A 16,930-nucleotide genomic window follows, 5' to 3' on the forward strand; every position below is an offset into this window, starting at 1 on the left:
CCCAGAGAGCCACTTCCTAAACCTGTGACCTGTGCCCTTCAAACAGGATCTCTGGGAGAACCTGGAAATCAGCAATCACCACAGCCCCCTGCTTCTTTGTTCCTAAAATGTCCAGAACCACACTCATAATGACCAATGGCAAAATATCCCTGAACAGCATGGGGCTGACAACAGTGAACTTGGGTTTATCATGTGTTACAATGTTACCAGAGAGACGGAAATGGAGGGGCGGAGACATCTGCACATGGTGAGCCAATGAAATGGTCTTTGACAAATAGCTGAGGAGCACAAGATGGTCCAGACACTGGGGGATGGATACTATTTGGCTCCAAATATGAAATCCTGTCACATGTTACAACACAGAATAATCCTGAAGACATTATGCTGAGTGAAACAGGCCAGTCTCTTAAAGACAAACAGTAGGATTCCACACATTAAAGTTCTCAAGCACAGGCAAATCTATAGCAACAGAAAATAGGACGGTGGGTCTTGGGGTTGTTGAATGGGGACACAGTTTCCGTTTGGGACAAGTGGTAAGCTTCATAGACACACAGGGGTGGCAGTTGCATACTGTGAGTGTATCATGTCCTAAACTCTACAACAACAAGAGGAATTAATGGGAGCGGTCAATCCTGTTCCATTTCTAGCATCATGAAGTGCTTCCTAACCCAACCCAACCTGTGCAACCTTCTCTATGAGATAACCACCCAGCTCCAGCCTCAGCATTGCTCTCTGTGATTCTGGGATAAGCTAACTCTTCTCAGCTAAGGCAACCACTGGCTCCTGGCTTTCCTGAGATCCACACCCTAGTTCATGTACTAAGGTTGGGTTCTTGATGTTCTGCCTCCATACCTGTCCCTGGAGCCCAATGCACTAAGTCACAAACTCCTGCTGCCTGGAAAACTGACCCTTGGGGGAAAATTCCTACTGTTCTGGCTGTCACTAGGAAAAGTAGGACTGGCTGCCACAATTGCCATCCTGGTCTGTGTGAGAAAGACTGTATCTGATACTCTTCTGGCAGGCTCTAGAGACCCCTACCACTGTGAGTGCCCATGCTGTTGCAGACTTAGACCCCCCACTTGATGAGTTTAAGTTAAAAAGCAAACTGTTCTGGAATATGGAGGAGATGCTATTCTCATAGGAGACTGGGCTGAGCACTTGGGGAGGAGGGGGCAACAGTTACTCTTGTCCTCCAAGAGAGAAAGGACCGATGAAGCAGCATCTGCCTCAGCCTGTGTCATGCTGGCCCAAGGGCATCCACTCCTTCCAGTGAAGAGTGGAACTGTTGGCTTCCTTAGGACAAACAGGGGCAGGTTCCAGCCTAGAGTCAGTGGAGGTTTTTCATTTTCTTTTCTTTTCTTTTCTTTTCTTTTCTTTCTTTCTTTCTTTCTTTTTTTTTTTGGTTCCTTCTGCATGCAGCCTGTGCATTCTTATGTCTTTAACATACCAACATGAGGGTTCAGGAAAGCCTTTTCTCATGAGGGATTCACAAGTTGCTTACTATCATAAAACCATCAACACGGCTTCTTGCTTCTCACTGGTACCATTTCTCAGGCCAGATGCGTTCCACAAGTTTAACGTGAGTTTCCCAGTGATGGGGTGTGGCAAAGTGAGTGAGACTCTGAGCAGTCATTGCAACCTCCCAACCCCTGCCAGTGGCTTTACTTTACCTATGTCCTCTTCCGCTGGTCCCGGGAAGCTGAGGCCCGGCTGGACCAAGTCTCCTCCTTCTTCCTCTGCAAGACACAAGTGAAGACATGCTTACTATTGTCCCATTGACATTGCAATCATTCCCATAACTGAGACACTTGACCGCCTGTGTGGTTCACACACGGAGACACTTCTCTGTTTCTTCTAATATCAGTGCTCAGAGCTCAGTGTTTTGTACTGACAACCTCAGAGCAAGCCGTCCCTTTCTGTAACAGCCCCAAGATCCCACATGCGCCCCTTTCCTCTTTGAGGTCCCTGCACAGACAGATTCTGCAAATACACTTCAGCTTCCCTGTATAACTCTGGGGTTTATTTGATCTTGTGAGCATTGGGATAGGCTGTTGAGATGTCTGAGTCATCCTCCAAGAGAAGCCCCTACTCTAGCGATCGCGGTCGTACGCATGCCAATCTTCCCTGCTTAAAGACTGCAGTGGCTGCTGCAATGTTTCCTGTGAGTTCACTCTGGGTGGGTTTGCTGGGACATCAATTTCCCCTCTGGTGAGAGGCCATCCCAGGTCCCCACACTCACTTTTAGTTGCTTTTTCTAGTTGGTGCAGCCAAGACACTGCTGTGTTAGCATGGATTATCACACGGTTATGACACCAGTGTCACTTCACCTCTCTGCCCTGCATATATGGGGACACTGGAAGGGAAGGTGAATGGACATGTGTTCTTATCCAGTATGTCCCCAGGGAGCTGGACTAGGTGTCTGGACCCCACCTCCGTGTCTGCACAGCATTCCAGGGTCTTGTTTCAGGAGCTGTCATGCACCCATATGCGCTGATTTCAGTACCTGGCTGTCCTGTGATCGGCAGCATACAGTACTCATCTGAACAAGGAGATACAGCGCAGACAGAGGGTATTCTGTACCACACCACACACATATAATTGCCTCTATACACATGGGGTATGTATCAACATTATGGCATCCTGTACATACAGAAGAATCCACCATCATGTCACCATCCTGGCATACATTTAAAAACAGAATTGCATGTTTAGACTCCAGTGTTTGTGCATTCATGGAGGGCTTTGACATTGGCAGGGAGGTTGTGAATCTGGATACGCACGTCCTCTGGCATTGAATATCACCGATTGTTATAGCATGAACAGGATTCATACAAGTGTATCATAATTGGATCTACACACTCCACTATCACCACCCCAGTGCCAGCGCATTGCTACCTGCTAGCCAATAGGAAACGTGGGGAAGAAAGAGGCAGGTTTGTCATGGAAGATGCCGAGGAACAAGCTAGAGCGTCCTCACATAGGGATGAAGTCAAATTCATTTCATGGCCTCTCGACACTGAGAAAATACAGGTCCACAATCACCACCCATTTGGTTCAGGTTCAGTGTCTCATTAAAATGGCTTATGGCAGCTTTGTAGCCATTCTGCCTGGCCAACAGTGCTTTCTACACACATTGCCGTGTTTTCATGCTAGCAGATAGCCATGCCTCCAAGGGATATGGTGGGTTCCGAGACCACCCTAAGACCTAGGAACCCAGACCCAGTACCATAGCCAGTTCTAACCAAGTACAGTCTCCTTGGAGACAGCTGCTCCATAGTGCTCTCTCAAAGCCAGAAGGAACTCTGCAACAGACCCAAAGACTCAGATCTCACACAGTCCCTCATTTGAAACTCACATACACATGCAAATGAAGAGTTTGAACAGAGAAGATTTTCATGTGTGCTAACGTTACCTCGTTGACGGCTTAGATAACAACCATGCCAAGAAAACGGCAGAGGGTGGACAGGAAGGATAACGAGGCTGCATCCCTACCACACCATCATGTTGGGGTCACGGCTTACAGCCCTGAAGGAGGAAAGCCACTGTTTACTCTGGGAACAGAATGCCCCAAGAAGGGTGGGCAGGTGAGGTCTATGGTCAACCCTGAATTTTAGGCACAGAAGTGACTGTATAATTTACCTTGACCCTTGTTGCTCAAATGATGCTAACAGGAAGTCTTGGAATGTGGATCAACTAAGGACATGGGCGGAAGGTGAGCATACAGGTCTTTGTGTCTCGTGTCCCCTCATGGCTGACCAAATATGTCTTGATGTAGATATGATGGTCCTTCTATGTCTAACCAGGCTTTAGATTCAGGCCAAGCTTTATTTCTACCTTATTCCTACTCAAGTCTGGAGGTGTGCAGGGGAATGTCCTGGTCATTGGAAGGCCACAGCTGAGATGAGGGTCCCTGTCTTTCCTCTCCCACAGTTACAGGGTCTGTACAGTGGGCACCGATGGGTGAAGGGTGGGTAAATGACTGAACCCCAAAGGATGCAAAGGACTGTCAAGTTAAATGACCACTCTGATTTTATTAGGGAGCCCATATATGTCCCTTTATGGGCTAAAGGAGTGAAAACTGATCAGGAGCTTGTTCTCTCTCTCTCTCTCTCTCTCTCTCTCTCTCTCTCTCTCACTCACACACACACACACACACACACACACACACACTCACTCACTCTCTCTCTCCCCACTTATTAAAGAAAATCACTTCACTCCAACTTTAACACAAAAGGTGAGACGTGCAATCTAGGAAACAAGCTGTGACGGGGGCAGAACAATGGTACCATTAGCCAGGCTCTCAGGCATCCTGAATTTGAGTGATTGCAAGCCTCCTTGCCCCAGCCTCTTCATCTTACCACGTTCAAGGTCAATAGATCTTGGACAGAGAGAGCTGTGAGACTGTGCATGGGATTAATCAGTGCTATAAAATTAATAGTGCCTATATCTGACACCATGCTCAATTTCCCATCACATCCTTAGCAAAAATAGGAAAGCGCAATCGTCTGACGGTTCTGAAAACCACTCCCTTATCCATGTGAATGCAACCTAATGAGCGTCGGTCCTCCCTGGCGACTCTTTGCTGTCCTGACTCCTTGAGTTTTCTCTTTTCACATTGTTCTCTCACGTTTTCTAGCTAAGTTTACTTTGTGACTTATTTTTCTTTCACACTGGAACTCAATGCCGGCTGTGCTCGGAAGAGCACAACAGGAGACGTTTGGAGTCTCTTCTGCGTGGGAAATGGGCCTTCTTAGAGCTCTGTGTCACAGTTCCTCTTTGAGGTTCAGCCCCCCGACTCTGTGACCAGGGCTTCTCCCAGACACCGGAGCAGGAAGGAACTGTGGACTAGGTGTTTCCAGAGCAGTCAGCTAACGACAGAGTGGGGATGCCATTCTCACACTGGTGGCACAGTTTTGCCTTCCCCACTCTCTGAATGTTACCTATTTCCTCTGCCCTTTGAACACAAGACATGGGTACATTTTCTCACTTCTCTGAAGCCACTTGGAAAAACTCTCCTGTTTCACTGAGTTCTAGAGGTGCTCACACAGCTCAGAGATGATTTAAGAGCACATCTAACACGATGCAGGCTCCATCCAGCACCGCAGGAACGCACCATGCTTGCTTTTATTTTTCAAGGGATGAGGTGTCTAGCAAATACGAGCCACTCACACTTCTTCGAAGGTGGAGGAAGGTGGCACATTCTCCAGCAGGGTCCTCCAACCGCTGGAACACAAAGCCGTGTCAGCAAAGTTTCCAGGGAAGAAGACGCACAGTGAAGAAGATGCAAGGCAGGGAGGTTTAGCACACCCTCTGCGGGGGCACAGTCATGGATGTCCTTGCTTCCATACTCTGCCTTCTCTGTCATCAGCTGAGTCCCATGGTGTTGTTGCGAAGGCCAGTGTGGCAGCATCTGGAGAGTCCCTGGAGACTCTGATGACTGAGTAACACAAATTACTCAAGAAATGGCAGAAGCCACAAGAGGAATGATTGGAATCAGACAGGTGGCAGGTGGGTCAGGAGATCCTTCAAAGAAAGGGTCAGATTCTCAGGGAGACAGTGCAGCTTCTGCATCCAGATTGCAGGGAGATAACATCTCACCTGTGCCAAAAGCATGGCTCCTGTGTCCAGATGTCTTTAGGAGGATGACGGTGGTTGGTGGTCAGGGCTAGGACTGCAGAGGAATGGGCTTTCTCCTTCCCAAAATTCTCCTGTTTTCCTTGACCTGCCTCTACTTCCTGTCTGGTTGTCCCGCCTGTACTTCCTGCCTGGCTACTGGCCAATCAGTATTTATTTAAAATATAATTGACAGAATACAGGCCATTGTCCCACACCACTCTATCTTCTTTCACACTGGTACTAAGATTCGGAACTTCTGCTACTAAATTGAAGTGTCAAAACCTGACCCACATCACTCAAAGCTGGGTGGGCCCTGTACCTTATTCGGTTGTATCGCCCCACCTTTTCTGTGGGACGGTCCTGTCAACTGTCCACTCCTTTGTGTCTGGGCCTCTTTATGGTTCTAAGATGGCAGGGAGGAGATGCGCCTTTTGCATAGTAATGGTAGCTTTTGATCCCTACAGCTCTACTGTAGCCTTGGTTTGCTCAGCACCTTGAGGCCTCATTGGTACAGCCTACCACCCCTCTCAATCTAGCACATTCTCTGCCTGATGAGGACATTGTTCTGGCTTTTCTGGTGAATCTCACCTCCTATTTCCTTTTAAGGTGGAGATGAGAGAGGAGGGTCAGGTTGAGGTCAGAAGTCTACCGGTGAACCACGCATACAAATGTGTGTGACATGCCTCTTTGAGCCACTCCTATGTCACTGTCCTTGGCTATGTCACACAGACGTGTTCATTTTAGACCTCTTCTATGCAGTGTAGGGGAGTTCTCTACTAGAGAAAGTGACCTTACAGATTGGGGAGCTGTAACTATGTCCTGGCATGCCTGCCTGTGTCCTTGCCTAGGAAACTCTTGCCAGGATGCAGTGTGTGGTCCTGAAGACAGGGCCGGTAAGCACCCCCCCCCCCATAGTGGTGTCACCCTCTGGAGGAGCCACATGGGCCACGGCCATTAGAGAGCTTGCATGGAGCCATTCAAGCTCAGTTTGCTGATTCCTCCACCTTGTTCCATAAACTTTACTTTCTAGATTTCTCTATGTTTTCTCAAAAGTTTCCCCTGAAGACAGCACACCCAAGTCTACATTTTGGCCAATTTACTAATGATAGCATTTGGAGGCCGCTTAAATGGAGGCTTCATCTCTGCGCAGCCAGGACAATGACACTGATGAGTCTTAATGCTGGCTTCCTCTCGTGTTCCAGCCACAGCTGCACAGCCCGTCTGCAGCCAGCCTCTGCCTCCGTGAGAACCATGGCTTTTTTATTTTATTTTAATTTTTCTTGACAACGCAGAGGGCTCATCATTCTATTTTGGACTGAAGATTGAGTCTCAGCAGAAGCTGCCCTGAAGCCTGCAGAATCTTTACCAGTAGTTCAATGTCACTTGAATCAGGCAAAGAAGAAAACTCAAAGGCCCTGATGAGGCCACTCCACTTGGCTGGAGATGACACGAGAGGCTCTCGCTCACAGCAGGTGGCATTCAGCACTGACAGCTGAATGTTAGCATCGCAACCCACACATGTTAGTGTTGTCTCTGGTCTTGGTCCCCAGATTTGAGGGTGGGTGGGTGTAGTTCAGGTGGTCTGACATGACTGTGCCTTCAAACAGGCTTTAAAAAAAGCTCCAACTAAAAGCAACACAGTTAGTTTTGAATTTCTCTGGACATGAGACAGAGAGAGAGAGAGAGAGAGAGAGAGAGAGAGAGAGAGAGAGAGAAACGTGCTGAAATTAAAAAGGCAGACTTTGTTATTTAAATGTCTGAAAGCTTGAAGAAAGATTATGTGTCTTCAGTTAAACTTGAACACTATTCACTTGAAAAGTGACATTAATTATATTTTATATAACATGTTTTAAATCCAAGTTTCAAATACATCAAGTGTTAAGTTCTTTGTACAACCTCAGTATTTAATAGGGTTTTATATCAAAGAGGCTCTGAAGACACGCCTATCACGTTTGCGTAGCAAACACCAGCTCACAGTCAGAGTGAAAGTCATGTCACACACTTGGGAAGTACAGCTGTTCAAATGGAGTCACCGCTGCTCTGGGTGATGCTATTTATCTGATAGTCCCGCGGCCCAGGGTGAAGGTACTGAAACTGAACTTTCTCCTTGTCTGAGTGAGGAGTGGACGGAACACCAGTCAAGACGTCAGGCCTGCCTTAGCTAGGGCTTCTATTTCTGGGATAAAACACTATGATTAAAAGCGACCTGAGGAAGGAAGGGCTTATTTCAGCTTAGATGTGTTGGTCACAGTCCATCGTGAAGAGAAGTCATGGCAAGAATTGCCACAGGGCTGGATGCTGGTGGCAGGAACTGAAGCAGAAGCCATACTGCTTACTGGCTTGCTTCTCACGGGTTTACTCAGCTTGCTTCCTTAGAGAACCCAGGGCGATTAGCCCAGGGGTGGCACCACCCAAGTGAGCAAGGCTCTCCCATATCAATCATTCATCAAGAAAATGTGTCATAGGTCTGCCCATGGCCAATCTGGTGGGAACACTGTCTCAATCAAAGTTCCCTCTTACAAAATTACTCTAACTTGTGTCAAGCAGACATAAACCTAGCCAGGATAAAGTCTAGGAAGGTTACCGGACAGTGGACAAGACCTCAAGTACATCCCATTTCAGGGAATCAGGGATGAGCTTCAGAATAAGTATGAATATCCCATATAGTATCAATTGAATCTAACTGGGAGTCTATCACCATCACAGGCTGAATCTTGTCTGCTATTCCTGTTTGAATGGAGGAAGGTGTGGGAAATTCCTTTAATGGCCACCTAGGAGAACCTGAGATGTGTTTAGGGCTGAGCCACTGGCCATCTCCAGGGAGGCTTCACTTTCTCTAGACCACCCCTGCTCTGAGCATACTGTAGCAGTAACCTCAAGATTGATGGAAGTCCCGAGCTCTCTAGTCCCGTCCAGACCCTCTCTGTACCACTTACGCAGAAAAAGCACCACATGCTTTATTACTGTGTGGTTTGAAAGAAAATGGCCCCATAGGGTATGACACTATTATGATGGTGTGGCTTTGTTGGAGTAGGTACGGCCTGGTTGGAGGAAGGCTGCCACAGTGGAGGCAGGCTTTGAGGTCTCCTATGCTCAAGCTATACCCACTGTGGAACACAGGCTCCTTCTGCTTGCAGATCAAGATGTAGAACCCTCAGCTTCTTCTCCAGCACCATGTCTGCCTGCATGCTGCCATACTTCCCACTATGATGATAATGGACTAAACATTTGAAACTGTAAACCAGCCCCAATGAAATGTTTTCTTTTATAAGAGTTAACATGGCAATGGTGTCTCTTCACAGCAATAGTACAGCGACTAAGACAGAAGTTGGGAACCAGGGACTGGGATGTTGCTGGGATAAACCTGACCATGCTTTTGTTTGGAGGAATTTGGACTCTGGGAGTTTGGATTAGAAAAGCAGTTGAATGCTTTCAGTGGGACTTAACTGGCCACACTCATAGGAGCATGGCAGACAGCGGTGCCAAGTGGGAGGCTGGCTCAAGAACTTCCAGAGGGGAAGCGTTTTAGTATGTTGCCTAGAGAGTGTTCTTGTAATATTTTGGTGAAGGATGTGGCTGTCTTTCACCATTGTCTGAAGAGCCTTCCTGAGGCTTAAGTGAAGAGATTTGCATTAATTCCATTGGCAGAGGAAATCTCAAAACAGCCTCGTATAGACTCTGTTGTGTGGCTACAAGGGGTCATATTTATGAAGGTCTATAATGAAAAGGTGCAAGCTGAGCATGGACAGTTACAAAATGTGGAGACTGAGGGCAAAGGGGACACCAGGAAGAGGAATGGAGCTAGGTCCTGTGTTCACAGAGATAAACAGATTAAGAAATGGAATAAAGGGAGTGGTGACCTCAGGGCAAGATTCCACCCAGCTAAACTTCCAATTGGTGAAGAGGAATTAAAGGAAAGCTCAGAGCCAGGCCTGGTGGTACACAGCTTTAATCCCAGCGCTGGAAGGCGGAGGCTGGAAGATCTCTGAGTGTGAGGCCAGCCTGGTCTACAGAGCGAGTTTCAGGACAGCCAAGCTTAGGACACAGAAAGCTGGTGAAGGTATAATTGAATGAGGGGGCCATGTTCCAGTCTCAGCAAACAGCAGAACTTGGTGGTTCTGGCTTTAGAGTCAAGGATAGAAGAAAGGTGTTATGGAACCTTCCTCCATTAGGAAAGCACTAAGGCCAGGCACGTGCCACAGATGTCCCTGAATGGAGGCCCAGGGAGCCTATGGCATGAAGCTGTGAAGCTGAAGCTTGGATTGCCTTGGAGACTCCAAGATGTTGGAGATGCCAGAGCTGTGGGCTACCTGCTGAGTAGAGCTGCTAACTAGGAGTGGAACCAGCCTAAGAGAAAGACATGTGTTACAGTCAACACACCTGAAAGAAGAAGTTTGGAGATCTGAAGAGCATTTTGACATCAGACATGGGAGATGCAGAGTTTGGAGTTTGCCTGGCTGGAGTTTGGAGTTGGTCCTTGCTTAGGTCCAGTATTTCTTCACTATGCTCCCTTCCCTACATTTTGGAAGGGTGATGTATATTCTATGCCATTATATGTTAGAAGGCTGTGATCTGCTTTTTAATTTCGATTTTGCAGGGGATTGCAGCTAAGAGACTGCATGAATCTCAAAAGAGACTTCAAATGTTAGATTTTTAAATAAGTTTGAGACATTGTAGACTACGGGGACTTCTGAAGAAGGGCTGGATGCATTTCTGCATTATGATATGGCTACAAGTCTTTGGGGGCCAGGAAGTGGAATGTGGTGGTTTGAAAGAAAATGGACCCTATAGATAGTGTCACTATTAGGAGGTGTGGCTTTGTTGGAGGAAGGGTGCCACCGTGGGGGTGGGCTTTGAGGTCTCCTATGTTCAAGCTATACCCAGTGTGGAACACAGGCTCCTTCTGCTGCCTGCAGATCAAGATGTAGAACCTCAGCTCCTTCTCCAGCACCACGTCTGCCAGCACATAACCATGTCCCACCATGATAATAATGGACTGAACCTCTGAAACTGTAAGCCAACTCCAATTAAATGTTTTCCTTTGTGTGAGTCATGGTCTCATGGTGTCTCTTCACAGCAGTAGAAACCCTGACTAAGACAATTATATAACATGGTTTTGGTTGTGAGTCATAACCTTCAACAGCTGAGCTAGCTCTCCAGCCCATGGCATTCTTTCTGAGAAGAAAAATCTCTGGCTTTTGACTGGAAACACAGCAATGTTAACATTTGAACATGCTTGAATTCTTAAGTTCTTCATTTGAAATACTAGAGATATGCTCTTTCTTTCCTAAAAAGATCTCATGTAGTCCAGGCACACTTCAAACCCACTCTGTAGCCGAGCATAACTTTGAAATTCTGATACTCGTCAGGGCTCACCATGCCTGGTTAATAGAGTTGGGAATTGAACCCAGGGATTCACTAGCGGAGCTTCCTATGTTACCCATGACATACTTGTCTTAATTTCCCCTTGAGGATGCCCGATACTATATTGTGTCTTCCACGGGCATGAGTGACATCAGTCCCATGTGGGTATCTTTGTATGGAATGTGCAGCTCTACCCAACTTCTCTCTCTCTGAATTTTGGGCAAGACTTTATGGTAATTTGAGATGTTTCATTTCTTTCTTTATTTTTATTCTTACAAAATAATGTCAAGTCTAGATTTTTCAAAGGTCCAATTAAGGCAAAATGGCTAAATAAATGACAGCATGGTTTTGCACAGAATGCTAAGGAGTGCCAAGTGACGTAGAAACTCCCAGCACAGTGGGAGTGTGGACAGCTACATGGAAACCGTTCTTGATGACCTGGCCTCACTGTGAAAAGAAGATCAGAGGCTATTCCTGACACTTATGGCGATTCTGTCTGATTGGAGGAATTACAGCTACATTTGACTTTCCCCTTGTAACTCTTTGCAGTTTCCTTAACAAGCCTATAAACATTTTATAAGTACAGACAACACTGTGGAAATGCACGGAATCTTTGTTATTGAGGTTTGATGGTCTGGCAGGAAAATGGCCGGAGGTCGTGCATGGTCCTTCTCTTCTAATGGAGATCAACATTACAGGAATGCAGCGGTGGAACTGAGACTGAGCAGAGGCTTCTAATGTTCTTGAAGATCATGACATTATATCAAGACCTCAGTAATTGCTGGGATCAGGTTTCTGCTCTGGGAAAGTGATACCCTGTTTTTCTGTGACCTCCAACTTGCTGATGCTGGGCAACACGTATGCAGGCAGCTCCTAAAAGACACGTTCCAAATGCTCACTACCAATGTCATATGAGAAGGACACAAGCGCTGTAAGTGACAGGGCTCTTAGGTTCCTTAGAGCAGACGAGCAGCAGAGGTTACTACAGACAGGTCCCTGCCTCGGTCTGGAAGGCTTTACCTCGTGTTTTCCTCTTGGGACCAATTGAGTCCTGGCCTTCAGCTGCTCTTCCCTGCTAGAGCCTTCTAATTGAAGTTACTAAAAGCTGTGCTTTGCCTAGAGGGTCAGAGGATGGGGTTTTCACCTGTTGGCCATTGACTGCTGGGTATTTAAGCCTCCATGGTGCTATTAAAGAAGGGCTTTGTACTGGTGATTGGAGGTCCTTGTGTTGGTCTGTCTCTGCTTGTGTTTCCTCAACCTCCAGCTCCTTGCCCGAAGCTTGTAAACTGGGTCTAGCTCATAGAGCGCAGCAGATGGGGGCATTTTCCCAAGAGTATGTGGAGGGATACGTCACGTTAGCGGCAGGATAACATTCTCACTGACCCTCCCTAAACCCAAGACCTCCATGCTGCCTTCTTGTTCCAGTTGTCCGGGTACAAGAGTTGACCCGTCACCCTCATGCCCTAGCTGCGTCTGCGGACCAGGGCTAACGGAACCTCAGAGAAAAGAGTTCACAACTGAATAGCAAAATAAAATGCTATTAAGATAACCCATTGCAAATGAGAGGTGGTGTGTAATTAACCCACATCCCTATGGCAGACAGATCTGCATATGGAAGAGGAGAACCTGAGCTCCAGGTCAGCAAGATTCCCTCTGTGTTGCATAGGTATGAGCTACTCACCTGGCTGCCGCGTTAGTGCGGCTGCCCAGGGTCACACAGGTTGTGATCTGGATAAAAGAGGAGTGCTGTCACCTTCAGAGCACTCCAGGATCTGAAGTCATTTTCTCTTTATTCTTTAAATCATTCTTCTCCCCAGCACTGGCGTGGCTCTAAGATGTTAAGCTCCTTGACACTCACGGGCAAGTGGGTTCCACTAAGCCCTCACAGACATGAGTTCCGAGGTGATTCGTGTGGTGGCCCTATCTCCCTGCTCAGTGAGGTGAGGTTGCATGAGTCGTGCAGTGGAAATAGTGTACAGACCCCTGATAGAGCAGATTCCTCATGGCCTTAGCTGGTGCTTCCTCTGAGGTTTCCTATCAGTGGATTTGTTGGAAGAAATCCCAAGACCGCCAGGGGCCTGGTATGGAGCCACTGTTGGAACTGAGACCCCAGGCCTCACGTGAAGTACTCTTAGTAGGTACTAGCATTCCATATAGTGTGTGCGTGTGTGCATGTGTGCATGCGGGTGTGTGTATGTGCACATCACCACATATTTGCAGGTACCCATACAGCATGAACCCATGAATCCCTTGGAGCTGGTATTACTGGCATCGGTGGGCTGTCTGATGATGAGGGTCCTGGGAACTGAGTTTGGTCTTCTGAAAGAACAGCAAAGTGCTCTTAACTGCTAAGCCACCTCTCTATCCCTCTGAAACTCTAACTTAAAGATATCGTGTAATAGAAGCAGGAATGGCCCCTCACTTCTTATTTCATGGACTCCAGTGTGTCCTAGAAATGGAAGTGGAGAGGGGCTCACCTGGTGGGGCTGCAGTGGCTCTAGCCACCTCCACGGACAGTTGGTTCACAGTGTTTAACTCTTGGTATCCACGAAACACGTATGAACTGGGCTGTGGTATGTGCAGGCACACATGGGAGATGCTGTTATGAGGGTTCTGATCCTGCACAATGGCACCCATACAGGCGATTCTGCCCCAAACAGACCTTCCTGCCACCTGGCGTACGGGATGACCTCAATGGTGATTGCAGCTTTAACTATAACCTGTCATCGTTAGCAACTCTGGCTAAGGCCTATATTCTGTTAAATACAAAGAATTGAACAAATTCATTAAATTACATACAGGATTCATTATATTAAATCTCTGGATTAAACTATTTCCTTGCTAAAATACTGTTGGTTCACTCTTAGGTTCTAAAAGAAGCCAACCTCAGAAATATGATTTGTGGTTGATTCATGCCCTGAATCTTTGCAAATGGCCACTTTTGGTATTACTGAGCTAAAAACCTGAATTTTGATCTATATCCCCAGGCCTCTCTGTTATTCACCTATTTCACGTTGGATATTAATAAAACGAATAACATTTGTTAAAAAGTGACAGACGAAACTGGTTCCCTATTACTCATTGACAAATCATGCCCAAGCCATTATTCTTCTTTTTCTAAATACATCACACGTTGGGTTTTAGTGCAGGAAGCCAAATAAATACGAGGTGGCACAGTAGCAACAAGGCTGCAATTCATTATTTTAAAGTCCTTGGTTTCTGGATCGATTCGGCTTAACAAATTTTATAGTTCTTGACCTAAATGTAACTCACCCTCCCCCACAAAAAAAAAATAAGTGCTCCCTGCTGGGGTGTTTTGCTGGTCCTGGTTTGTTTCAGCCTCCTCCTTCTTGGCTATGCTTGAAGGCTACACCAAGGCAGGGAACAGCAGAGACCACACAGAGCAGGAGGCAGGACCCAGCTGCACAGCAGGTGCCCCAGAGCTTGGCAGCTGTAGACACGCATATATTTAATGTCACCTTGTGACATTCACAGTGGTGTCCACATGGTCAACTTCCCCGGCAATCTCTGTCCTTTTGGCTTCTCATGATTTTGCCAGTGACAATCCCTGGCAGGTCTACTTGGCACGAGCCTCCTCGATGTTGTTGCTCAGAGCCCTGAGAGAGAACTCAGCTAGGTTTCCATCTCTGCTCCCTGATGACTCAGGGGTCACCGAGCACCTCAGATGACCCTGGATTGCTCTCGAGGAAATCAGGTGCCCAGCACCATGGTCTCCAATGTGCAGAGCAGGCAGCAACTCTCTCCTCTTTACTACAGCTGCCTTGTGGAACTACCTGAAATCAACACACTTTATAACCAGCATGGGTGACGGTGCTAAGTAAGGGAGAACCTGCCCCTCTGGAGCTGCGGCCTTGCCCTTCCACCAGAGCCTTCCTAACCCCACTACCACTGCGTCCTAACTGAGCGTTTCCATGCCGGGCACAGCTCCCATCTGCCGCACGGGCCAGCCTGGCTTGCTCAAATTCATGTTGAAGCAGTTTTCAAGAGACTTCTGCTTCACTTGCCCCTTATGTGTAAAGCTGAACCGTATTACTCCTGTCAGAGGTTTTGAGCTGAGGGAAACACACAAGGGACCTTGGCAAAGAAACTGGCATTTAATAGACTTGACTCCAAACAAGGTCTGCGAGGTGCCGATCACTTATAAAGCCCCTTCCAAAGCGAAAGCTCAGAGAAACAGAATGTCCTTGCCTTTGGGAAGCCTGAGCAGATATGCAGGTATGTGGCCTGCAGATGGGGAAGGGGCTCGCTGCACCTTGACTGACTTTCTGTGATGCCTGTGTCCTAAGAAGAAAGCCCCCTGCCCTCCATTCATGAAGCAACTTCCATGTTCCAGACTGCTGCTGTCCATCAGCTAGCTGCATCCAGATCAAGAGTTCTGAGGAAAGAGCGTGTGTGGTTGCCACCCTGTGCTATCCTAACCTGCAGATACAGTTTCCTGGCTATCCCCAGCATGAGAATATACATGGTGAAATAAATCGCATAACCATGTGCTGTTTCTCCTTCTTGTTCATACATGGCACTCACAGCTACATCACTAAAGCGGTTTTCCATGAACGCTCAATATGCATGACAGTTCTTAAAAACATTTCCCACATTTCAATAATGATAAGTCCTGCCCTGCCTCTAAGGTGGAAAAACTATATAAAAAAAATCTGCAATTCATTAACTTCGTTTATAGCGAGAGCAGGCCTGGCTAATCAACCTCATCTAAATTAGACTAAAAGCTTATAATTACCTGGCAAGATGAGAAGAAAGAATGCAGAAATAATTTCACAGCCAAACGGCAGGGCAGCACATGAAAGGCATCTTAGAATTCGAGCTCGTTGCTGAGCCTTCCTGTCAAGGCGCGCTTCCCTAAACGTCCACATGATTCTCTACAGCTCTGTGAAACAGGCCACGCTGAGGCCCGGCGTTCATGCTTGATTTTTCACCCTCAGCGTCTCCGTTCTCATGAAGATGTCAGATGACATCCGATGCTACAGCCACGGTCGCCACACGTTGCTCCAGCGGAGCAGCAGAGAGGGCAACAATGAAGTAGACAGGGATGTGCAGTGAGCAGACAGGAGAACAAATCTGACTTGTTTCTTCAGGAAAGAGGTGGAACTCAGGGACTCAGGGAGATGAGCACGCAGAAGTCACGAGAAGACCCGTCACCATCTCCGTGAATGTTCCGGAAGATTCAGGCTGACTGAACTCTTCACCGATCTTCCACAAGAGTTGATAAGCATCGGGTAATCTGGCCATTTTGGCCTGAAGTCCTGGTCCAGCCACAACTCCCATTTCAACCAGGCTCTCACCCTGGTGGTTCCGGACCCTAAGGCACACCTCCTGAGTTCTGTATGGATGTCCTGCATCCCCCGAGTAGATGCTCCCAGCATGACCCTTGGATTATGGCTCCATAGAAGAACCTTGTGGCTACCTGGCAACACCATCCCCTAGGTTTCCAAGTTTCCTTTTCCTTATGGAGTGTCTTCTACAAGGAGGACCCATGGACCCCATTTTTAATGTTTGTCTTGGAATTAGCTTTGGCCAGCTTTCTTTTTAAGACTATAACTGCTGAATTCTGGGATCGTGAGGACTACTGCGTGGGGCTCGGGCATTCACACAGGGGTAACACTGCCATGAGCCTATGATAGGTCATTCCTGTGGCTGGTCTGGTTCACTGTTGTTCACATGGTCCTGGTCTCCCAGATGCTTGGCACAGCACTCTCGACCCAGAGCCCTTCTCCTCCACCAGCTCCAGTTACTGCCACAGTTCATTTGGGGACCACTGCTCTGCTTCCTTTCATATCTGCTGCTCCGATCAGCCCTGGGTCCCTTTCCAGGGAGTGCTAAAATAGCCATGTTACACTCACCTATAGGCCAGCACACAAAGACCATTTTTTTCAAGGATTCCCAAACCCAAACTGAAGTCCTGTCCTCTCTGTTC

At 47.4% G+C, this 16,930-nt stretch overlaps 1 protein-coding gene across 3 annotated transcripts in view; it reads right to left on the reverse strand.

Annotated features, from left to right (window-relative positions):
• Dlgap2 (DLG associated protein 2) overlaps positions 1-16,930 on the reverse strand; it is a 685,199-nt gene that overhangs the window by 129,882 nt on the left and 538,387 nt on the right. For all 3 annotated transcript variants that reach the window (XR_003378611.1, XM_005366239.3, XM_013353440.2), the window contains exon 5: positions 1,671-1,736. Coding sequence is in view for 2 of the 3 variants with exons in the window: in XM_005366239.3 (XP_005366296.2) it covers positions 1,671-1,736 (66 nt within the window). In the remaining variant the exon portion in view is untranslated. The remainder of the gene's footprint in view (positions 1-1,670; positions 1,737-16,930) is intronic.

Source organism: Microtus ochrogaster, unplaced genomic scaffold, assembly GCF_000317375.1.
Source record: "Microtus ochrogaster isolate Prairie Vole_2 unplaced genomic scaffold, MicOch1.0 UNK7, whole genome shotgun sequence".
Lineage (NCBI taxonomy): Eukaryota > Metazoa > Chordata > Mammalia > Rodentia > Cricetidae > Microtus > Microtus ochrogaster.